This window comes from Sabethes cyaneus, chromosome 2 (genome assembly GCF_943734655.1).
Source record: "Sabethes cyaneus chromosome 2, idSabCyanKW18_F2, whole genome shotgun sequence".
NCBI classification, from domain to species: domain Eukaryota; kingdom Metazoa; phylum Arthropoda; class Insecta; order Diptera; family Culicidae; genus Sabethes; species Sabethes cyaneus.
This window is the reverse complement of record NC_071354.1, coordinates 30,992,673-31,017,724: the sequence shown is the minus strand read 5'-3', so window position 1 is coordinate 31,017,724 and position 25,052 is coordinate 30,992,673. Positions and strand designations below refer to the sequence as shown.

The following is a 25,052-nucleotide window of genomic DNA, read 5'->3' as shown; positions in this document are numbered from 1 at the left end:
TTCGAAATCCAAAGTTTACACAGAACTCTAGCAGCTGGTCCTTTTACAGAATTAAAAAGGTAGTTCATTCACACCGATTGAATCCAATCAGTTATAATGTAGTAACACGTAGGAACGGGACCGCCCGAATACTCTGAGTGTTTTCGTTTTCGAAATGGTCGAAATGATTTTAACGGCCCACCATAGGATGAAACCCAAATCTAGGTGGACAAATGCCTGTAGCTTCGGAACCGAAGGAGATAGCAGCTTGATTCCTTCCTGTGTAAGTGCTTAGAAGGCATGATCTGTGAGCAATATACACGAAAGAAGATATAAAGAAAAAAACGGATGTTTTAGGTCCGCGCCGACCAAAAAACTTTAAATAGCTCCAGATCATCAACCATAAGAGATAGAACTTTAATTTCTTTAGCAAAGTTACTTAAAATTTAATGTTCTTTAACTTTGCTGAACATTTTATTCAACTAACTTAAGCCATAAAAAAGTTTATATTTTGCACTCGCTTATGGTCACCCTAATGTCATATACACCAAAAAATGCAGAAGTTACAATAACAAATTTATTCCGAACATACTATATACCTAGGACTAACGGTTTTAGCGTAATTACTTTTGTCCACCTAGATTTGGGTTTCATCCCACGGTGCGGCCCTTTGAGGATGGAAGGGGTTTGAAATAGTAAAGCGCAAGACGATTTTATTTAAATAAATACGATGCTTTAACAACGACCCCGAGGTCGGATACTAACTAAACTGAGTTGGTGCTTTCACTGCTTCCAGAGCCGGTGTTACAGCTCGCGAGGCCATGTGCAGATTAAGCAGCGATGCCCTTCTTTGTGTGCCAGAATGGCATTGTGTTGAAAGACCATCATGGAAGTCTTAATGGTCGTATTTTGGGGCAGACTTCGATTACTGTACACAGTTTACGGACCGCTTATACTTATTAACGAAGTTGAGCTAGATAGTAGTAATCCAGAGTCCCAATTCGATTTATTAACTCTCGGTTAATAAAATCGATGATCTTTTGAGATTTGAGTTCTATAGTCGGTATGGAGTAAGAAGGATACTTCCGAAGAAGTTATGCCTCGATAAAGCTAGAACCCCGCAATTGCAGAGCAGATGCGTTGACCTTAAAGTTCAGAGCTACAAACGGTCATCCGATATTCTTTAAATGAAAAAGAACGGGACGTCCCATGATTGTGCATATAGTAGCTCACTGTTTAACCATTTAGTCTACTACTACTACTACTACTACTTTCCCAGGTCAAAGCCGGGGTGGCTCTTGTCGTACCTCTTGTGAATTCCTCTCCATTGAACTCGGACCTGGGCTACATGCCACCAATTCGTTGCGCGTCTCGACACGCACGAGTCGGCTTCAACCTGGTCGACCCATCTAGCACCTTAGGCTCATCAATTACTGGTGCCGATGGGGTTCTTGAAGAGAACGGATTTCACTGCACGGTCGTCAGGTATCCTTGTGACGTGGCCGACTCGCCATAGTCTCTCAATTTTCACTAGGTGTACGATGGGAATCTATCAAACTATTTAGTCTACAACCTTGTATTTGATCCCAACGAGATAGCAGAATCCAGAATTATTCCGAGAAGTTTCATTTCATTACTGAAGCTCAGCCTGCCACCAATAAGTATAGGGGGAGTAACAAAAGATTTTCTTCGCCTAGTGAATGGTATAACGACTGCTTTTGTGGGGTTTATATTAAGCCCCTCTTGTAAACATACCATGTTATGATATCCACGTTATGATGTTTATAGCTCTTAGATGCACTGCGTCAAACTTTCCTCTGACGATAAGTACTAAGGCATCGGCGTAAGCAATAGTCTCGTAACCAAGCTGCGATAGTTTGTGAAGGAATACGGCGGTCACCAGTGACCAAAGCATGGGTGAGAGAATTCCTTGTGGATTTCCTTTCAACGCATAAATCGTGACAGATGTATCTCCCAATAATACTGTGATTTCTCTACTTGAAAGCATTGCTTGAATCTGACTCATTGAAGTCGATTCCGTTTTGAAAGAGAGCCGTAAAAATTGAAGCGAAGGACGCATTATCCAATCCAATTCAGCACCTTCAATATCAAGGAAAACACAAAGTGCCGTCTCTTGATATTTGAGCGATTTCTCAATTAACGTCATTAACGCAGTGCAGTATGTGTAGATTTACCGTGTTGGTATGCATGTTGACTTCTATGCAACAGAGAGTTCTTTAAAAATTCATTGCAGATTTAGTTCTCCGTGATTTTCTCTTTCAACTTGAGAAGCGTTAATGTCAGACTTATTGGTCTGAAAGCCTTTCGCTTTTTCTCTGCCTTAGGTATGCCTACTTCCCGGTATCTGTCTACTTTCCGTCATTTCTCCGGAATAGGTCCCAAAGTAAAACTTGCTCGAAAAATGTTGATAAGACATTATAACGCTGTCCATTTTCCGTAAGAAAACGGGTAGAATATCATCCAAATCATGCAAATATTTTTGAACCGCCAATTGCGTTTTATACTTTTACCGGCGCGAGCCGGTTTCGATTCTCTTCTTAGAAATTTTCCCCACACCTAAAATAAGGAAACTCTACAGTTTCCCAGGTGGCCCCAATGTACGATACTGGTCTAATGAACCAATCGTCGTTCGAATTCGAATCTCGGCTGGAAGCCCTTGCTAGAGTAGATAATGGACGGGTTTTCTGGACTCTGGCTGATTCTGAGACCCCCTATGTTTTGACAACATACCAGCAATTTGATCTCGGTGTGGCATGTTCCATAGTTGTTTTCCATCGAAGGTTGTTAAATGCCCGCCATCGATTTTCGACGGCAAAGCTGAGTGGTGAGTTCATGAATGTCATGAATACCGCACTTGAGTTTGAAATTCATATTTGATATTATAAAGAATTTTTCGAATATTCTTTCGAACTTTAATAATCAGTTGGTCCTCGAACACGCTCGATAACTCTTAAAAAAGTTGTCATTTTCAGTAGATCAACTTTAATATCAACTTTAATATCAACTTTAATATAATCTAATTTCTTGATGGTGATATTATCTTGTGAATGACAGGTTAACCTTCGCAGACACATAAACCTCAATACAATTTGTTTAACTAATTTCAACTTTTCTTTCTCCTCTCGCACACAGATAAACAATCAACTCACGCCGCCACAGAATCGGGCGTCGCAGGTGCCAGTGGCAGCAGTAGATCTCCTCCGGTGACACGTACATACGCCGGTCGCAGATCAGCACAACATCAACCGCCGACAACAGCATCAGCAGCTCCCAAACCGGAACCTGCCGAAGCAGCAGCAGCAGCAGAAACTGCCGCATCAAAATCACCCACAACCGCGGCGGAACCGCAGCAAATGTTTGGACGACGTTCGGCGATTCATCATCATCCTCATAACACATTGAATCATCACAACCATCAGAAAGCGAAGGCAGCCAAGCTTGTCCAACAGCAGCAGCAACAGCAGGCCCTACTGAGCAGTCCAGCGAAGGAAGTGACAGCGGAAGCAACACCAAAAGAAACGCCAGTAGAGTTACAACAGCAGAAACAAGAAAAGGCTCCTGCAATTGAAGCGGAAGCGAATGCGATGAAAGTGCTTAACGACAACAGCTCCACTAGCGAGAAGGAGAAAGATCGTCAATTGAAGCGCAGCGTAGCGGGCAAGATGGGACTAAAAGGGTCCAGCATTAAACCGGTCAGCCATCCGGTCGAACTGTTGGAGTGCGAGGGACTGGATCCGAAGAACACCAAGCGAATCAGTCTGGGATTGCGTCAGAATCCGAAACGAGCGAATTTGAACGAAGATTTCACCAGTCTGCTGGACGAAACGCTTGGTCCGATGAGGAAACCCAGAGTCCGAAGGGAGTCAGCTAAACGTGTCAACTATTCCGAACCACGAGAGGACGAAATTGTTTCCCAAGAGGAAATAATGGAAAGTATTTTGCTGGAGAGTACGGCCAAAGATACTGTCAGTGAGAATGGGCCGAAGAAGAAAGCAGGCGGATCACCCAAACGACCGTTGGACGTTAAAATTCGTGGAATTCGGTGGAGAGCGCCTTCGCCGCAAGCCCGACCACCGGTGAAATCTCCTCTGCTTTACAAGGTGATCGAACAGCCCAAACCAAAACCGAACAAGAAGACCGCCTCTCCTACGAAGGACCCTAGCACTGCCGGAGGCAGTCCCAGCAAGTCCAACAAAAACGGTCTCATCGTTAAAATCCGCAGAGTTCGCCAGTCGGAGCTAAGTCTGCTGAATGACGAGGCGGAAAATTTCATGTTCCCCAAAAAGGACGAAAGCTCCGAGGAGGAAACCGACGAAGACAGGCAAACAACCTCGGAAACCGGGCCGGGAGATTACTCGCAGGAAGTCCCGAGCAGCGATTTCGAGCACCGAAATTCAAGCATGCGAAGATCGGCCGGAACTCCTGCTCCTTCGGCGAGAAAGCGAGCGGCTTCGGTGGCACCGACCAGCAGCCGATGGCGGGGAGGATCTCCCAGCAAAAAGCAGTCCAGGGGTGCCGCTGCTCAGGAATGCGTTTCCACCCCTACGTCGAGTGGTGCGAAGCAGAACCGACGCCAGAACCGGGGATCTGCAGCGCTGCTGCAGGATAACGCTGAGTATTACAAATTTCCTGATCCGGGATCTAGACTGCGATTTCCGGAAGCCCCCATCCAGCCAAACTCCGAAGTAGAACAGAATGATGGTGAAACTGATGTTGGTGCGATTACACCGCGAGCGGTGAAAGGTAAGAAGCGTGGCAGACGCGGATTGACGCCGGGCCCCTCGGCTACGGTGACAAGCAGCACAGCCGAGAAGCAAAAAGAACAGCTACTGCTCGGTACGCGATCATCGCCAACCTCGCCCTACCAGCATCAGGAGCTGCTGTCCAACTGCGGCAAAACCATCATCAACTACGTCAAGGGGAAGGAGGATGGGATGGGGGTGTTCAAATGGAGCAACTTTAATCGAAACTGTAAACTGATTGAACCGTATCGGTTCGCGTTCGAGCGCGTCCCGTCGCTAGAACCGTGGTATGAAACGTTCCAGCGGCAGGACGAGAGTAGCGAGAAGATGTACGAGTATTTTGGAAATACCGGTGAGTGGACCCTTTGCTTTTGACCTTCTGGGGAATGTTAATTTTTACTAATAGTTTTTTTCCTTTGCTTTAGCCTACCGGAAACTGCCATACGAAATGGGACCATTGCCCCCATTGCGACAAAACTGCTGCATCCTCAACTATCGGATGAAATCGAAGACACCGGAATCGACTGCGCCCGGTTCGTCCGGAAGCAGCAGTACCAGCGGTAGCACAACCAACCTAGCCACCAATACCAACGATAAAAAGATGTCATCAACATCGACAGCTTTCACCACACCGGAAACAAACACAGAGCTGCTGGAAACCAAGCGACCTCTGTCGCTCCCGCTAAAAAAGCGAAAACTTCTAGTTGACGCCGACCGGCCCCGGAAAAGCCCCCGGGAACATGCTTCAACGCTCGCCATTTTGAGTCTACTGCACCAGCAGCAGCAGCACAACCGACGGCGAACGTTCAGCGGTTCGGTGGCGAGCTTCCCGCTTGTGTCCCCCGGCAGTCTGCCACCACCTAGTCCGATCTATAGCCCGAAAAAAGTTGCCATTCAGCAGCAGAAACAGCAGGAAGCTGACTCCGCCCTAGGCGACGAAATTCGTTCCTCTTGTGGAAGTGACCCGATCACCGAAAAGGAACCATCGTCGTCGGAACCCACCAGCAGCAGAATCAAGTTCGATCCACCGGTGCTAGAGGATACCTATGTTAATTACAAAGTCATGTGCCAAGAGCTGGATAGCTTTTTGAGTGACGAACCGAGCGACGATTCGCTGCTGCTCGGAATGGAACCGACGTCGGAGACGAAGTGCGTTTCGATCGGACTGGGTCCGAACGTGGAACCGATCAAGCGGGATCTGTTCGACATCGTGCAAAGCTGTGATAAGGATCCACCGCTGAATCTGAAAATGGTCAGCCGGCATGAGAGTATCGTGCGCAAAATCGTCCAGTACGATCGGAAACCGCGTCCGCTGGCGGCCGTTTCGATTAAATCCTTCGACGGCGGTGGTAGCTTGGGTTTCTTCAAAAAGCGCATCAATCGAACCGGCTGGCCGAATGCCAAGAAGCGGATAGTTACGAGAAAGCAGCAGCAACAACACCAGCAGCAGCAGCAATTGTTGACGGTGAAAAAGGAAGATGGTGACAACAGCAGTGAGGGGGTGAAGAAGGACGTCGAAGGCGTTGAAGGTGACGGCTCACGGAAGTCCTCGACGGAGGAGTCCCAATTGAGTGGTGACGGTTCCTCGGGTGTTGAGAAGGAGGAGGTGAAACAAGAGGACGAAGATGACGATGATGACGAGGACGACGAGGATGAGTTCGAGGATACGATGACCATGCTGGATGATGAGGAACCTATGAATGAGAAACCCGAGCAGACGATTAGTGATGTAGAAGAGTTGCCGGAGACGCCCAAGAAGGTCGTGGCAGGTGAGTCAATTGTTAAGGTAGAACTAACAACGTTTTTGTTTACTATTATTGGGGTGCACTGATAGAAGTACAAAAAATGAACATGTAACGAAACGTGATCGAGTCTTTATTTTTTCACACATCAAATTTATTGTGCTCTTCTACTTTAGAAGGGAATGGAGAAAGGCACTTAATTAGTCGCATAATCGATTGCAAGCTAGTTTAAGGTTGAAGACATCCGGACGAGTATTCTAAAAACAATAAATTTTAACGGGTTGCCTCTTGTTAAGGACACTACAGGCAAACTAGATGTGTTAACTCGCTCAGCACTGAGTGTATGGATTTTGTCATTCACCAACCTGTATTACATCTGGAATTCGCAATTTGATTTCATCTGTGGTCTCTAGAACAAATGATGGTCCATCCGAAAACTTTCGGAGCAGTTGTAACATCTCCAGTTTAGAAGAATGTGAACAAAAGAATGAATTTATTTGTTTATTTGTCCAACCAACGATCCGAGATGGCTACCTTGTGAAACTCAGAAACAAGCAGTACAAGTTGGCGAAACGAACCCATTGATAAATACATACATTGATACATTGATAAATACAACGGAACCTCCGAACTTCGAATCCGACAGTTGGCATTTCGATTTTGGTCCAGCCCTCTTTACTTGTTGCCTTAAGGCTGGAAATGCTTTCAAGCTGTTGTTCGTTTGCGAGCAGAACTTGGCATGGCATGGACTGACTATATGTCGATTAGAGAGCGGGATGCTCTACTGCATCGGACGGGTCGAGGTTTCCATTATCCTTTTATTATGGACACTTTCAAAAGCGTGTTACTAATAATGGACAAAAGTGTTCCGTCGATCTCGTCGATGTGCAAACCAATCTTCCAGACCTGCTCTATGAAATCTATTGTAGGCATACACATTCTCTTTCGATAGTATTGGTTTGCGATTATAATGCACAAATGGTTTATTTAGTTTAGTTTCAAGCACGAAAAAATTGATAGTCCTGCATGAAGGCAAATATGAAACGCATTCAATGCATATAGTTTTACCCCTGGTAGTATTCTTTGATCTGTCAGCCCATGGACATGACTACTGAGCTGCTGACAGTGTTTATCTTTCTCAGTTTTCTACCCTTCAGTACAATTTATCCAGGAATTGCAATGCTGAACACCTAATTTATGAAACAAACGTTTGACAAATTATTAAAATTGGTATTCACACGCTTGCTGCGCACCCAGTTAGCTCCGGGGTACGATGTCAGTCTAACAAGCCTGTCGTGGTAATTAGCTATGCCTGCTGGCTCTATTCAGCGGGTCTAAAGTGCTTTACCGTGTCTAACTTCTTTGCTGCGGGGTGGAGCTGGCGGTACGAACAAAGCATCGAGCGTAATTGTTTGACTGTTTTCGCCATGGCTGGTACACGCAAATCAACTGATAACGTGGCCTGAAAAATCGCTCAATTCGGCTGTTATTTATCTCACCAAGCGGTTGTTAAGGAAGACAGTCTTATGACCAAATTGGGGATCGTATTCGACGAATCTTGTGTTACCTCTTCCAGAGCGTTACTCAACGAATTATAGCAATTCTTGACGATACGGACTAATCAACGTATTGTATGGTGAGATTTCCCGTAGATGTCGATGCAACATTTTCGTTTGTTGACTGTAACGTAAGATCTTATAAATTGTGGATTTTTGGATAGTACTTTACTTTACTACAGTGACGACGGTCCGTTACCAATCTTGCGACGAACAATTTATGGTCCTCCAGTACTGTCGGGCCTCGGCTGCCGTTCTCCAATTCCCTCGAAAACCAGCTGAACGTGCACGTGCTGGTTCTCTGCTGAAAATAGTTGTGGCTACTCTTTCGTCGGGCATTCTGGCCACGTGCGTGCCGAGCCCACCGCAGCCTGCCACATTGTACTACTTTCACTATATCAGCATATTTGTATACTTGATTTTCCCTTGTGTCGCCAAATATAGAGCGCCGAATTTTACGCTCAAAACCCCCAAAACTCCTCACTCAGCTTCCTTCAGTGTCCATGATTTATGTCCGTACAGGGCCACCGGGAGGATTAGTGTTCTGTAGAGCGCCAGTTTTGTGCGAATTTGCGTACTACGTGACTTCAGCTGGTTGCGTAATCTGCAAAAAATACCCCGATTCGTAGCTGCAAATCGTCGCTTACTTCGCGGCTTACATCGTTGTCACATGTCACAAGCCCGTCCGTCCATGATAGTCCCGTTCCTTTCCACGTTTGCTCTTTGTATTGCACCTTCCGACAGAATGTTGAATAGCAGGTTAGAGAGTGTATCTCTTTGCTTCAGTCCATCCAACGTCACGACAGCGGCTGAGGTCTCACCTAATGCATGATTTTGACCGTCGCACAAGTCAGCGTAACCAGTTTCATCGGAAAACCATGGTCTAGCATTATTTCGTTTGACTGAATTATACACCGCCTTAAAGTTTACAAACAGATGATGAGCTTGCGGATTATACTCCCGAAACTTGTATAGTAACTGACGCGGGGCTGTCTACAGTCTACAGCACAGGATATCGGAAAAGCACCTTATAGGCAGAATTGAGCAATGTAATGCCTCGGTAATTTTTTTTTACAGTCGAGTCGATGTCTATTTTTTTTTAAATAAGGCAAATGAAGCCATCCAAACACTCCTCGGGCATTTATTCTTCCTCTCAGATTCTGACAATGATCCGGTCGATTGCTTCCTATAGCCGCTCGCTTTCCGCATTTAGAAATTCTGTCGGGATTGCTGGCGATTCTTGCTAAGGTACACCGGGGCAAGCTGAAATGCGGGGTAAATTAAACCGGAAACGACTATGTTCACCGGAAATGATGAATTGGAGCCAAATTTTTTTTCACTGAACGGGTTCCCTAAATGCACCTTTTGACTGTCATAAATGGAAGATCGAAGTGACTAAATGCACTTCGTCCTCTTGTTCACTTTTTGCTATTCGAAAATTTGAAACAAACAATATTCCGGAAAGTCTAAATCTGCTCATTAATAGCGTGTTTGGCAATTTGTATCTCATAATTGCAAGTCAGGTAATTATTTGGTTTTCATCAAGTGTAACAATGTTGAAAAAGTCTATGTAGAATCCTTTTACCGTTTTGTATTTTGGCCATTTCAGCTTACCCCTCACATTTCAATCCCATGGGGTAAATAGAAATGCATACAGAGGGGCAAGTTGAAATAGCAACAGTGTTTGACTAACTTTCTACTTAGAATTGGGTATTCGGTATAAGAATTCATCATGGTCCGAAAGTGCTTCCGCAAAACGATTTCCACATACTCGAAAGAGACATTACTACTACTTAGAGCTGCTTGAAGAGAAACTCCATTAGGACGGTGTGTTCGATCCGGCAGGGCGACTAACTGGTCATCTCCATTTGGATCACTTTCAATTTCTCACAAAAATTAATCCGCTCCACTCTCTGCACCGATAACAGAAGATAACCAGTAGATAAGCCACGATAGAAGGCAATAAATCTCAGCTAATTGCAAGTTACGAAACGTGTCACACGAGCTCTGCTAGTTTCTTTCACACGCCGAATAAAGATCAAAGTTATATTAGATTCCGCGTTTTGATGGGATATAAAGAGAACATTCCTGATCGAAAGAACGAGGTTACGGACCTCCGTTAAAGACCCGGCTCAGGACGAACTGCATTATACAGTCCACTCAATATTTTAGTTCGTGCCAGAACACGGTATTTAAAAATGGCATCCCAGGAGATGATTATTTTTTGAATTTCAAGAGCCGGCACGGTTTGCCTTCGACAAAGCCACAATCGGTTGAAGTTGCCAGAAAATGAGCTGCAAACCCATTTTTGATCTCACACTACTTCGATTTGATCCGACACGAATCTATAAAATTGACGAAACAAGCTTTTGCTTGGAGCAGTATTGCATTTTTAACTGAAGTTGTTTTAACTTTTAACATTTAACTTAATGTTTTAAACTTTTTTGTTGATCTTTCCCTCGTTTTTATTGCATCGTATGTATCAGAGTTGAATAAAATTATGAAAATAGTCTCTAAACATTTATTCTAGGAGTGTATGGCCTTGAGACAATTTTCTTCATTTTCATCTCTGGAACTTAATGCTCACTTTGGAGTACCAGGCTCTTCTTCTTTTTCTTCTTCTTCTTCTTCAGCAGCATAGAGCCGAGGTGGCTCGTGCTGTTTCAACACTCGTCTTCATTCAACTCGGTCTTGGGCCACTCGTCGCCAATTTCCTAGTCGTCTCAGACTGACCAGGTCCAGCTCGCTTTCGACCTGGTCGAGCCATCGTGCACGTTGGGCCCCCCCTGTTCCTGGTGCCGGTGGGGTTGTTGAAGAGGACTATTTTCGTCGCACTGTCGTCCGGCATCCTCACGACGTGTCCGGCCCACCGTAGCCTGCTAACTTTCGCTAGATGTACGATGGGAGTCTCCCCAAGCGGTGCCTGTAGCTCGTGTTTCATACGCTTCCGCCACTCTCCGCTTTCAGTTTGTACTCCGCCAAATATCGTCCGCAGCACTTTCCGCTCGAACACGGCAAGGGCGCGAATGTCCTCCGTGAGCAGCGTCACGGCTTTAAGTCCATAAAGAACTACCGTCATCCGGGGATACTTGCAACACCGGGGTTACTTGCAACACTTTGGCGCATCGCGCTTTTGACAGCTCAAACGCATTTGTTTGTTAACATAACCATTTGTACCCAATGCCATTTTAAAGAAGAGACGTTTACCTATTGTTTAGTTAAGTTTAATCCATTAAATCATTGTTTTGCTTGTTTTTATATGATTGGAAAGTAATTTCACTTTCAGAGTAGGAAAAATGGCAGTGCAAAGTTGCGTCGGTTCATTGACATAAAATTATTTTTTATCATTTGGTTCAATTTTGAGCTTTGTTTATATTTTGAGCTTAGAGAAGAAACGATGAATTCGTGTTGGTACTTCCAATATGGCGCGGCTTGCAGCACTTGTAAAAAGGAAAATTTTCATCGAATATCTTTAAAAAAGCGATAGACGAAATTGGGAAACAAAAAACGCCTTCAGTATCTCCTGTTTTTCTACAAATACATGTAAAATAACTAAAAATAGTCATTCGCGGTTTGAAATCAGATTTAAAATTATAAGAAGCGCAAAATCAGAAAAGTGTTGCAAGTAACCCCGTTTACTGGGTAACTTGCAACACCCCTATTTTCGGTTCATTCTCCAGGCTCATTTAGTTTATATTTTTTCTCATAATCATAAATCAAAAATACTAACCACTATACAAGTTTTGGCTACTTACACTTGGACCTAAACGCCATACTTCGGAAGTTATACTAAGTCAAAGCTCAAAAGTGTTGCAAGCATCCCCGGATGACGGTACCGGTCTAATAAGAGTTTTGTACATTGCTGGCTTCGTGCGGCGGCGTACGTTTCCTGATCGTAGCGTTTTACGAAGGGCAAAGTAGGCCCGATTTCCCGCTTGGATGCGCCGCTGGATCTCCTTACTAGTGTTGTCCGCGGTCACCAGCGATCCCAAATACACGAACTCTTCTAACACTTCTAGTTCGTCGCCGTCAACGGTTACCGTCCGTGAGAGGCGCGCGTTTGTTTCCTTTGAGCCTCTTCCTTTCATGTATTTGGTCTTCGACGCATTTATTTTTAGCCCAATGCTCCTAGATTCCGCTTTCAGTCTGGCGTAGATTGCCTCCACCGTCGCAAAGCTCCTGGCTATGATATCGAAGTCATCTGCAAAGCCTAGAAGTTGGCTAACCTTGGTAAAAATGGTGCCTCTCGTTTCGATGCCCGCTCGTCGGATCACCCTCTCAAGAGCGTTGTTGAACAGCATGCAGGATAAACCGTCACCTTGTCTTCAACCCTCGCCACGTCTCAAAGGGACTCGAGAGTGTCCCAGAGATGCGTACGAAACACATCACTCGATCCAATGTAGCTCTGATCAGTCGCGTCAGTTTGTCCGGAAAACCGTATTCGTGCCTGCCATAGCTTGTCTCGATCGACTGTATCGTATGCTGCTTTGAAATCAATAAAGATGTGATATACCAGGCTCTCAACTTTCCAATTACAAAAATATGACCTAGTTACTTAACAATTCTGAATATTTGCAGGCTTGTGGAACATATTACGCAAATACAGAAGCAAAATTTAAATATTTAACGCATACCAATTCAGTATTTCAACTTACCCCGTGTCGCTGGACGTTGAAACGCAGCGTCCTAGTCCTATCAATGCGAGTCTTCGCTGCAACCTTGTGCGAATCTTACAAACAACGAAAGAGTGGCCTAATCTTTACTCTAACTATCCCTTAAATTTCTTATAATTATCGAGGTTTATTTTTCCAAATTTTTCCTTCAATTGCCCAAATATTAATTAATAGATCAATCATTCGCTCTTGCAACTTGAATAACAAAGTTGTTGGAAGTTATCACATATCTCAGCTCATGTACACTATTACCTACCATGTATTGCTAAACCAATCAAAAATAAACTGAATTGGACTGAAATGAAAGAGTGGTCAGAGTCGATATTTGGTCCCCGAAAAAACTGTGCACCGATGACATTCGAAAAGTGTCGACCGTCAGTCAGGACATAATCGATCTGAGAGCTAGAGTCTCCATTTGGATGCCTCTGCCTCCAGGTGTGTTTTCGAATATTCAGACGTGGAAAAGAGGGGCTACAGATGGCTATTCCTCTGGCCGCGGCGAAATTTATGAGCCTCAGACCGTTATCATTGGTCGACAGATGAAGGCTATGTCTTCCAAAGACAGGACGGAAGAATTTCTCCCTCCCGTTTTGGACACTCTCCATAGGACCTCTCAAGCTCGTCCTTAGCAACATCACATTTATCAATTGTCGGTGCGTAGACATTGGTTAGGCTGTAGTTGAAGCTTTTGCTTTTCCAACACTTCGAAACCGATTTCATGCGCTGCCTTTCTCTACCGCCACTGTAGTAGATGTGGTACTTGAAAGCAGTGCCTGCAATAAGGTCTACTCCCTTTCTCTGGAATTTGATTACCGAATTTCCTGAATAGCAGCGATCTCCACTCCAAATAGATGTAGCTCTCCAGCAAGCAAGCCAGCTCGCGTCGGTTCATGAAGGTTACGGATATTCCAGGTACCATGTAGTTTCTAATCGTTATCCATTAATCGTTTCCTTGTTCTTTGCCGTATCCTATGCCGATTGGTCCGTTCCGTATTTCCATTTTTGTTGTTCGTGGTTGTTCGTTGTTAGTGGTAAATGAGGTATAGCTTGCGGGAGACAGCATTTTATATTCAGCCACTCGCTGCGAGACAGACACTGTCCGTACTGCCTCCCACCTGGGGATCGGGCGCTTCAGTTTACAACTCCCAGTTTAGTTCCTTCAGTATGTACATGAAACATTTCAAGCATGCAGCTGAGCGGATCAAAAAGCATACTTACGTTGAGGATCCAGTCCTCGTCAGGGTGGTATTTGGGAAGCGACGGTGAAAAGTGCCGAGAGCTTATATCAGCCAATGGTTGGGAATGAAAAACTTTTTTAAAAATTGATGATGAGAATATAGTTTTTTACACTTTTAAGAATTTAAAAAATATTTTATTCGACAAAAATGTATGATTTTTGATTATTGAAGGGTATTTTTACAATACAGGAAATTCTACTACGTCAAACTCGTGTTTGTGCTTCTAGGCACATATGTACCTACTTATTTTAGAGTTTTTTTTCTTCAGTTTTCCAGACTAACAGTTTATGTTTTCTTCTTTGATTCCACAGAATCGCCCGCCGCTGCCCCTCGATCACCCGTCCCAAACCAAATCGAGGAAGTCATCATTCCGAACCGAACAACTTCCCGCCCTCCGCCATTGCCTAGCAGTAAGTACGTCACCAAAACGACCACCACGATGACTCGTATCGACTACAACGTGACGGTTCCGAGTGAAGAGCATCCGCCATCGCAGCAACCCCCACAAACAGCAGCCGTCCCGGCTGCTACAACGAACCACTGCCGCAGCAAATCCACCTCTCACAGCAGTACCACGTCGACGACGACAACGACGACGACGACGTCGACTGTAGCATCCCCCGGCGGCGGCTGTCCGCCGGTAGCCACCGTCACCGTTAACAGTCATCATCAGCACGAAGACGACGACAAGGAATGCGACTCGATCAGCTCGCGAAGCATTTTCGTGAGCGATGACTGTGATACGACCTCGTCGACGCTGATCAACTTGTGTGCCGAAGACCCGCTAGCCATCACCCGATCCGGAACGCCTGCCTCCCATCGGAACAGTGCCACTCCGCAGCCCACGGAAGACAGCAATAACACCGATCGACCGGTGTCGCGGTCCCGGATCAACAACACTCGCCATCTAAACTTTGGTTCTAGAAAACGAAACTCCGCCGGAGGCGGCAGCGGCACCCTTCACACAAGTTCTGCCAAATCATCCAACATGGAACCGATCGTCTGCCTCGAGAAGCTCAACTGTTCGTCGATGCGAACGCGATCGTCGTCGCGAACGCCCGTCAAAACGTACAAACGGTCCATCTTCACGAGTGCTCTGGTGAATTCATCCGGCATCCCGCTGAAGCGAAAAAAGAAAAAGAACAAACACAAACTGAACGGTACCAGCTCGTCCGGTGGCACTTCCTCGCCGAGCTGTTCGGACGAGCCCAATTCCGCCTCCTCCTCGCTGGATTGTGACGAACCACCTCAACCAACGACAGGAGCTGGAGCAACGGTTAACAGCAACGGTACCGGTACTGGCACCGGCGGCAGCACCGAGGGCACCACTCCCTCCCATCGTCATCGGGCGCCGAAGGGTCGCCCGCAAACGCCAAGCCCGCTCAAGTTCTCGCCACGCAAACTGCGCAAACCACGGGGGAGGTGGTACAGGGAAAGATAGGTAAGTTCCTCTCTGCATCAGATGAATTAGGACTCTAGAGAAACACTAAACTATAGCGTTTAGCACGATAGTATTAAAAAAGGAGGTTAGGTTATGTTCGTGTGCGTGTGTGTTCTGTGAACCGAAGGGACTAAAAGAAAATCGCCAAAACCCAACAATGGTGTGGAAGTTTGATGAAAATTGTTTAGGATTATGATGAGAAGCAAAAGGCTAACAGTATACTGATATTTATCGGAAAGTTTTGTAAAAAAGAAACGTAATGTGACAAGTTCCCTACTTCTCCTCCCGTCGCATAATCATTATTGTTGGTAGTGTAAGAAGCAGAGAGCGAGAGCTATTGTGAAGGGTGTGGGGCACAGGAAATTTTGACTGAAACTTACACACAAATTTGCTGCATTGTTTTGTTGTTTCTTATTTTTTCGTTGTTCTAATTCAGTTTATGTTTTTTTAAATATCTCGGATAAACTGGATGGATGTTTTTGGTCGTATTTTCAATCGATTTTTCCCTCCTTTTTACCAATCTATTTAATTTAGCTGTAAAACGCGTATAAACTATTATTATAGTAGAGACAAGCAATTGTGAGAAATAGGAAAAAGAAACCATTACACTGTTTTAGAATTATTTTGTATAGTAATAGTTCTCTCAAACGCCGTAGTTAATTGACCAGAGGGAAACGACTAATTTTCAAGAACCAATAAACCAATAGGAAGCTAGGAGTCTTACTAGGAGTTAGTGGATCGATGATAATGGATTACAGAAAAACCTACAGCAGAAAAATCAGTTTTAAATTATAACCGTAACACATTGTACTTTCTGAATATATGAATGAGGAAATTATTTGGAAGCAAAAAAGATATCTCAAAACGATACAAACGAAGCTGTAATAAAGAAGACGATGTTCATAAAATTACGACAGTGGAACGTTTTCAGTTAATGATAATCAGAATTAGAAAAGAAAGGATACAGTTTGCGACCAAGTGATTCGGTTAGATTGATGACTATTTTGTAAATCCCTGCGGAATCTAAATCATGCGGAATACTATTTGTAATAGAATAGAATTCGTTGAAAATCGCGTTTGTTGATCAAAATGTCTGTTTTCGCCACGACGATAGCATATGAGCATATTCAAGACATCGCCATCGTCGTGGATTCTCGTCATGGTATAGGGTCAACCTGTGCTTGGTATTAAATAATTTGTATTATTTCATTTCAATCAATAGTATCATTTTCAATCATTTTGACAATAGTATGGCGAGATTCTGAGGGGCCCAAATATTTTTCAAAACACATTGCAACGCGTAATTTACATGCTATTTTGGATTTGAATAATTCACAAAAGTTTACCAAAAGATTACCTAACTTAACAAATAAGCATTTGTTGATTAGCTTCTTGTAATGGTAGCAAAAAAAAACAAATCTGGGCTCAACCGGGATTTGAACCCGGGACCTCTCGCACCCAAAGCGAGAATCATACCCCTAGACCATTGAGCCTGTTGAAGAGTGTTGTTGATCACAATAGTCAAGTTCGCCAGCTTAATTATACAAACGTTGCACTGAACCTGCAATAATTGTCTTGTACAGATACCTGTGGGATCGCTAAATTTCAAAAGTAGGTACCAACGTTCAGGATGTTGTGGCGGTGGGACTTTCTTATTGATCTTACCTGACGGTAAATTTGTTAGTAGACTGCCGTAAGAAAACAATTGGGGTGTGTTTAGATAGGCGACATGTGTCATTTCTGATATTTCCAATGGAAACGTATACCAAATGTTCAGGTGGCAACAGAAGCAACATTGAACAACAAGTACCGGCATTTTGCATTTCACATGTTGACAGCAAATTGCCCAGTCTAAACGCACCTTTATAAAATAAAATAGGGATAACCTACTTGGATTGGTTTTGTTCGTACCACTTTGTACGTCAGATATTTTCAAGCTGTTCAACGGTCTACAGTTTCGTTTTGAAGTAGATAACCACTAATTCGAGAACTGAAACTTTAATGACAAAGTTCAGACAAATAAAAAAACCGTTTTATCAAAGATTATCCAGATTTCCAAGTGCTACAGTTTTGACAGTTTATAAAACAGGGGTACGCGAAGAGAATGGTTAGCAGCCATCGACTTTGTTTATATATATTCAGCAGTTTACCTTTTTAAATTTTCCGGCCCGAAAAAATTTCATTCGTGAATATTACAAAGTTTTGTGCGGTAAAAAGGCAATAAAATGTATGAAGAACGCTAAGAAAATCGTGATTCAGCTGTTTCAAATGAATGTAAGAATGAATCGTGGAAAAAAGGAATATCTTCCAATATTTTGTTTGTTAACAATGTCGGTTTTCGTCAAGGGTAATACCCTGCGGAATGATCAAATTTGAGCATCATAAAACTTCTCTTGATTAACCTTAGGTACAACATCATACTTACCTACTACATACAATCTGGTGCGATGTTCTTTAATTGTTCGTGAGCTGCTTGATGGTTTCGATCACTTCACGTTCATCCGACAAGATCTCTTCGAGTTTATCCTGGCATGTTTCCGCTCGCGGCACAAAGCCTTTGCCAGCTACGTTCAGTTTCTTAGAGACTTAACGCGTTTCCTGAGAACGATACAGCTGTTCCATGTCATCGCATTCCATTTCTTCCAGGTGGCTCTTCATCTCCCAAAAACTGGGTTTGCTTTTTTCGTTTCAGTCTATATCGTTACAAATTTTGGCTGCAGCATCGACACCTGCGTTGCATTCTTCTCCTCTAACGCCCTCTGACTTTCCTCGTCGAACCAGTCGTTACGTCGACTCCTCCCGGCGAAACCAGTGGAACCTTTCGCGTTTTCCTTCGACAGATGGTTACTTTATCGCTATCCCAGCAGTCTTCAAGAGCCTCAAAGGATTGCGTTGTGCATACTCACTAGCGACCTCAGGTAACTTGAATCGTTCCAGATTGTACCGAGGCGGGCGACGGTACCGAATGTTGGCAACAACGGAAAGTCTTTGGCGCAATTTAACCATCAAACGGTAGTGATCAGAATCAATGTTTGCGCTACGATAGGTTCTAACGTCGATCCAAGAAGTGCCTTCCATCAATCAAAACGTGGTCGATTTGCGAGTCCGTCTGCAGTGGTGATCTCCAGGTGTACTGACATGGGAGGCTGTGCCGGAAATAGGTTCTTCGTATGATCATACTTTTGGAGGCGGCAAACTACGTTTTCGTTCGTAAGCAGGTGTGCCCAGAACTTTCCAATAACCGGTCTGAATTCCACCTCCTGATCAACCTGAGCGTTGAAGTCTCCGATGACGAATTTGAAGTCATATCTTGGGCAGTTGTATTCACGCTCAAGGACGCGGTAAAGACGCGTCCTCGTGGGGTCAGTTCAGGCGTAGTGGTTAGCATTCACTACTCTCACGCCGAGGACCCAGGTTCTCGCAGGTTCACGCAAGTCGGCGTCAACCTAGTCGAGCCATCTAACACCTTGAGGCTTGAGCCCCTCTGTTCCTGGGGCCGATGGGGTTCTTGAAGAGAACGGATTTCACTGCACAGTCGTCCGGCGTCCTTGCGACGTGGCCGGCCCACCGCAGTCTCCCAAATTTCGCCCGATGTACGATGAGAATCTCTCCAAGCAGTGCCTGTAGCTCGTGATTCATACGCCTCCGCCACTCTCCGCATGTTGAGATGTTGACGGACCCCGCCAAAGTCTCCGCAATCGTTGATTGTCCAATCCCTAGATCTGTTACTGAGACTCGTAGATTTTTAGGAATGGCCGGCTATTATCATCGTTTCATTCCTGATTATTCTAAAATTTCAGGTCCTTTGATGAACCTTTCGAAAAAAGATCAGAAGTTTTTCTGGACATCGGAAGCAGAAGAGGCATTTTCATTGCTTAAATCAGCTCTGGTTTCATCTGCGGTGTTGTCGATACCAGATTATACGAAACCATTTCGGATTGAGTGCGGCGCGAGTGGGCATGCCATTGGAGCTGTGCTTTGTCAGGGCACCGGGGAGGATGAACGGGTAATTGCCTACATGAGTAAAAAACTTACCGGCTCCCAGAAAAATTACAGTGCTTTAGAAAAAGAGTGCTTAGCAGTAATTAAAGCGATAGAGCACTTCCGGTATTATGTTGAGGGATCACATTTTATTGTGTCAACAGATCACAAGACTTTAACTTGTCTAAAGAATTTGAAGGATCCGTATGAAAGGTTAGCAAGGTAGTAGTAGTAGTAGTAGTACACGGAGCGAAAAAGCTCCAGTTTGTTTCAAACAAAATGATTGTTGTTTTAAGCCTCAATAAAGTATTTTTATAACAACCTGAAAATATTGTTGTTTCCAAACGAGATTCTGTTTGAATCAAGTAAATAACAGTTTTGAATTAAAAGTAAAATATTTTCAAATTTGAAGTTGACATTGATGTAACAATAAATATTTTCATTTCAATCATACATTTCAGTTTGAAACAAAACGAAATTTTTGTTTGTGCGTAAAACAACCATAAATATGGTTGAAACTATATTTTTATTCTCCGTGTAGGGGAAAGCCACCATCATTTCAAGGACTTGCCAATGTATGTGGGTAGAATTACAGTAGATCCAAATTTGATTATCAAATGAATTTCACACTAATGTTGTTACAGAAGGGCCAAAAGGGATTGGGCGGACCCACAAGCAGAGGCACTTGTGCGCATTCCGAGGTTATAAGAGTCGCCTTCCAGCATTAGGATCCTTCCATGTAATAATCAATTTCGCTATACCAACTTTAACCCACGTGATGATTTGTTTGTTTTGAATTGAGAAGTGCCATATTTGCTTCAGACCTTAAGGATTCAGGTTGGCAATCCACTCCGTCATCCAACCTTCCACATTTATGATATCAATAATAATACTGTTAATAATATGATATTAAGATGAAATGTGGTATAAATGGTAAAAATAGAACAATCTCACCAGCAATCCTTCGTATGGAATAGAGTAGCGTCCTTTGGGTTCCATAAATGCTTCTAATAGTTAATTTAATTTTTCATTCTGGTATCCATGTGCAGTATTAAAACTCGTTTTGGCCAGTTTTTACTATATAGCAGGAGATGCTTCATAAGCTAAAACGAAAAAAATAATTAAAATAACTTATTAGGCTTACCTATTAGCTAGACCGTGTGGCTCCGCCGTCTGCCCAAAAACGCGGTTTTAAAACCAGGCAGCCGGGAACCACCCAGCAACGCACCTCCTAGCTTGGCTACTCAATAGAGCATTACCAGGTATGGCCACGTGGAGGCGCTAGGTAGGGGCTTGGGATGGCTAGAGCTATATTGGACGCTCCTCATTTGCCTTCCCCGTTTCATACCCGTATGAAAGGTTAGCAAGGTGGGCATTAAAATTATTTCTATTTTAAGTATTTCTATATAAGTTATTCCTATGGATTTCGTTACTCATTTTCCTCATTAGAAGACTGAAAATTCCGTTTTACTTGTAGCAACTGATTGGTTTACAAAGTGGGTTATCGCCAAACCTTTTCAGGGGGCAACGACTGCCTGCGTACTTAGTTTCTTTCGTGAAAAAATACTAAGTAAGTTTGGGGTTTGGGAAATCCTCATTACCGACAACGGAAAACAATTCGCAGTGCGTCAAGAAGTTACTCGTCGATCTTGAGATACAGCATTAGAAAAATTCTTATTACCACCCACAAGCTAATCCCACCGAAAGGACTAATCAAATAATCGGTACTTCTATTCGTTGTTTTCCTGGGGATGATCAACGAGAATGGGACAAGTATTTTCTGAAATAGTTTGTGCTATAAATACATCAGTTCACGAATCCACAGGTTTCAATGCTTATTATTAAAATTTCGGGCACAAGAAGCGTACAGAACGATCGGTGAACAAAACCCGCATAAGAATTATGAGATTGCTTTGGAAAAACTATCAAAAATAAGGGAAGTGGTTATGATCAATATAATGAAAGCTTATCAAAAATCAAAAGCTCGGTATGATCTCAGGATCCGTCCAATATCTTATTCGGTAGGGCAAATAGTTTGGAGGAAAAATTATGCACTTTCGGATGCCTCAAAAGGGTATTCAGCTAGATTAGGTCCGACTTATATCAAATGCGAAGTAGTTAGTAAATTAGGAAATAATTCGTATAGGCGTATTCGTATTTGTATAGATAAATTCCCAAAAGGAGGAGATATATAGTACAGACAGTATGGAAAAAGATTAGGATAAGAATAATTTGTATGAAAAAAAAGGAATTGAAAAAAATGGTTTGGAAACGTTGAACGAGGTTTAAGTTATGTACGACTCTTTAAGTTCGACCAGAGTACAGGTGGCTCTCCTGTATAAACGACTGTGAAGTAATCCACTCAGTGCACTCCGGGTAAAACTTCATTGAGTCCTATCCTAAGATTGTGCTTAGTGGTAGATGATTAACGAGGTTCGGTTGACTCAGTCCCACTCGCACACCAAGAACATAAAATAGAGAATCGTAAGGAATAGAATGACGATTATGATTTTGGAAATTGAACATTAAAATGTCGAAAATAGTTAGTTTTTCTTTGGACTGTGAATATAGTGACAAGAGAAGTTTGGATATATTTTGGAGTATGCAGAGTCATCGGTTGTGATTCCCAGGCGCTATATTGGTGTCGCGGACATTACTTTGAAAATATTAAAAGAAAAAAAACAAGAAAAAAAATCTGCTTTGGTCGTTGTAACTAATACCAAAGAATAGCTTGAAATTGTAAATCAAGGAACTTTAGAACTTAGAATAGATTCGGGATGTCGTACTAACACACGGCCAAATAAATCATCTGAATTTTAAAACCAATATATAATTCGTGGAAGAATTTGAATTCTGGATATTAGAAGAATCAGAATAATTCAATTTAACTTAATTCGCTCTCTTCTCCGAGAATAACGAGCGCTTAACCAGGCCCTTAAATCTGAGAATTTTGCTGTACAGTTTGGTTATAAAAAGGTTGATTTGTGATGTGATTGTGATTGAAAGTGATTGATTTGACAGGAGGTTCCTGATTGAAGTACTACGTAAGTTTGTGAATATATTTCGGTATTCGAGTGGGTGAAAGGAAAACTCATAGAATTAGCAAGATACCAACTCCCGGGCCCATCTAGCCGTTCCTAATGTTCTCCGAGGCTTACAGAGTGGTACAGTTGGAAGTGTAATGTTCTTATTTTTGAGGAGGGGGTAGTGTCGCGGTTCGCTTTTATTTTTAGAGTAAGTAATGGAGGTGCGTACCATCGGTGCCTTGTGCACTGGGCATAAAATAGACCCCACAGTGGTTCACAGCCTCTTACCTAGCAACTCCTACCCCAACCTCCTCGTGGTACCAGCCGGGATACGAGCAACCTCGGGTGGAGATCGGGTAACCAACCCCGGTGGAAACCAAGGTCGTATGCTGACAGGGGAGGAGGGCTCCTTCGAGCTACGTTGGCCCTCTGGCGATACTGTGGGGTTGGTTGCGGGCTTTGCAAGCCTGAACCACTAAAAAAACCAAAGCAATGGACTCCGTAAGTAATAATAATAACTCTAATCGGAACAATCGGCAAAGACCCAGGCGACGAAAACGGACTAACGATTGGAAATTAGGAACATGGAACTGTCGGTCTCTAAATTTCCTCGGAAGTACCCACGTGCTTTCTAAAGAAGTGAAGAGCCGCAAGTTCGACATCGTAGCGCTGCAGGAGGTATGCTGGAAAGGAACGATGGTACGTACGTATAGAGATGGTCATACCATCTACCAGAGCTGCGGCAATACACACGAGCTGGGCACAGCTTTTATAGTGATGGGCGAGATGCAGAAGCGGGTGATCGGGTGGTGGCCGATCAACCCCCGAATGTGCAGATTAAGAATCAAGGGCCGATTCTTCAATATAAGCATAATTAACGTGCACAGCCCTCACCTCGGAAGTACCGATGATGACAAAGACGAATTCTACGCGCAGTTGGAGCGTGAATACGACCGCTGCCCAAGACATGATGTCAAAATTATCATCGGGGACTGTAATGCTCAGGTTGGTCAGGAGGAGGAATTCAAACCGGTGATTGGACGGTTCAGCGCTCACCCGCAAACGAACGAAAACGGCCTAAGACTTGTCGACTTCGCCGCCTCCAAGAACATGGCCATACGTAGTACCTTCTTCCAGCATAACCTCTACCATCGGTACACCTGGAGATCACCCAACCAGACAGAATCACAAATCGACCACGTTCTGATAGATGATCGGCACTTTTCAGACATTATCGACGTCAGAACCTATCCGGGCGCTAACATTGATTCGGATCACTACCTAGTGATGGTAAGGATACGTCAAAAACTCTCTGTTGTGAACAACATACGATACCGCCGCCCGCCACGGTATAATCTAGCGCGACTGAAGCAACCAAAGGTCGCCGAAAACTACGCGTTATCTCTCGAAACCGCGCTGCCGGAAGAGGGAGAGCTGGATGAAGCCCCTCTTGAAGACTGTTGGAATGCCGTGAAAACAGCCATTAACAGCGTAGCGGAGAACGTCCTAGGCAGTGTGGCACCGAATCGACGTAACGAATGGTTTGACGAGGAATGCCAGCAGATATTGGATGAGAAGAACGCAGCGCGGGTACAAATGCTGCGTAGAGCCACCCGTCAGAATGTGGAGCGATACAAACAGAAGCGGAGGCAGCAAACCCGACTCTTCAAGGAAAAGAAGCGCCACCAAGAGGAGAAGGAGTGCGAAGAACTCGAACAGCTGTACCGCTTTAACGACACACGGAAGTTCTATCAGAAACTCAACGGATCTCGCAAAGGCTTCGTGCCGCGGGCCGAAATATGCAGAGATAAAGATGGAGGTATCTTGACTAATGACCGTGCGGTGATCGAAAGGTGGAAGCAGCACTACGATGAACACCTGAATGGCGTGCAGGCGGAAGACCATGATATCGGAGGAAGTGACCACATTGGTGCAGCAAGCGACGAAGATGTGCCACCCCCATCGATAAGGGAAGTTAAAGAAGCCATCCAGCGGCTGAAGAACAACAAAGCAGCGGGAAAGGATGGCATTGGAGCGGAACTTATTAAAATGGGCCCGGACAAGTTGGCCGGCTGTCTGCATCAATTGATTGTCAAGATTTGGGATACGGAACGACTACCGGAGGAGTGAAAAGACGGGGTTATCTGCCCTATCTACAAGAAAGGTGATAAGCTGGATTGTGAGAACTACCGAGCCATCACTATCCTGAATGCCGCCTACAAAGTGCTGTCCCAAGTCCTCTTTCATCGACTATCGCCAATAGCCAATAGATTTGTGGGAAGTTACCAGGCCGGCTTCATGGAGGGTCGGTCTACAACAGACCAAATCTTCACCCTGCGGCAGATCCTCCAGAAGTGCCGCGAATTCCGAGTCCCCACGCACCACCTGTTCATCGATTTCAAAGCCGCATATGATAGCGTAAACCGACAAGAGCTATGGAAAATTTTGGACGAAAACGGCTTTCCGGGTAAGCTTACTAGACTTATCATGGCTACGATGGATGGGATCCAGTGCTGTGTGAGAATCTCGGGTGGATTGTCGGACCCATTCGAATCTCGCAGGGGACTTCGACAAGGAGATGGTCTTTCCTGCCTGCTATTCAACATTGCGCTTGAAGGTGTTATAAGGCGAGCGGCGATCGAAATGCGGGGCA

General features: G+C 44.2%; 1 protein-coding gene and 1 non-coding gene across 2 annotated transcripts in view; one reads left to right on the top strand and one right to left on the bottom strand.

Moving 5' to 3' along the window:
• The window catches only part of LOC128733432 (uncharacterized), a 51,487-nt gene extending 35,203 nt beyond the window's left edge, over positions 1-16,284 (top strand). Inside the window, exons 5-7 of the mRNA XM_053827007.1 lie at positions 3,133-5,094; positions 5,168-6,511; positions 14,263-16,284. Coding sequence (XP_053682982.1) covers positions 3,133-5,094; positions 5,168-6,511; positions 14,263-15,392 — 4,436 coding nt within the window. The 3' untranslated portion in view covers positions 15,393-16,284. The remainder of the gene's footprint in view (positions 1-3,132; positions 5,095-5,167; positions 6,512-14,262) is intronic.
• A 529-nt stretch (positions 16,285-16,813) lies between these two features.
• Trnap-ugg (transfer RNA proline (anticodon UGG)) lies at positions 16,814-16,885 on the bottom strand. The gene has a single exon. It is a non-coding gene; the product is annotated as a tRNA-Pro (tRNA).
• Positions 16,886-25,052: the final 8,167 nt, after the last annotated feature.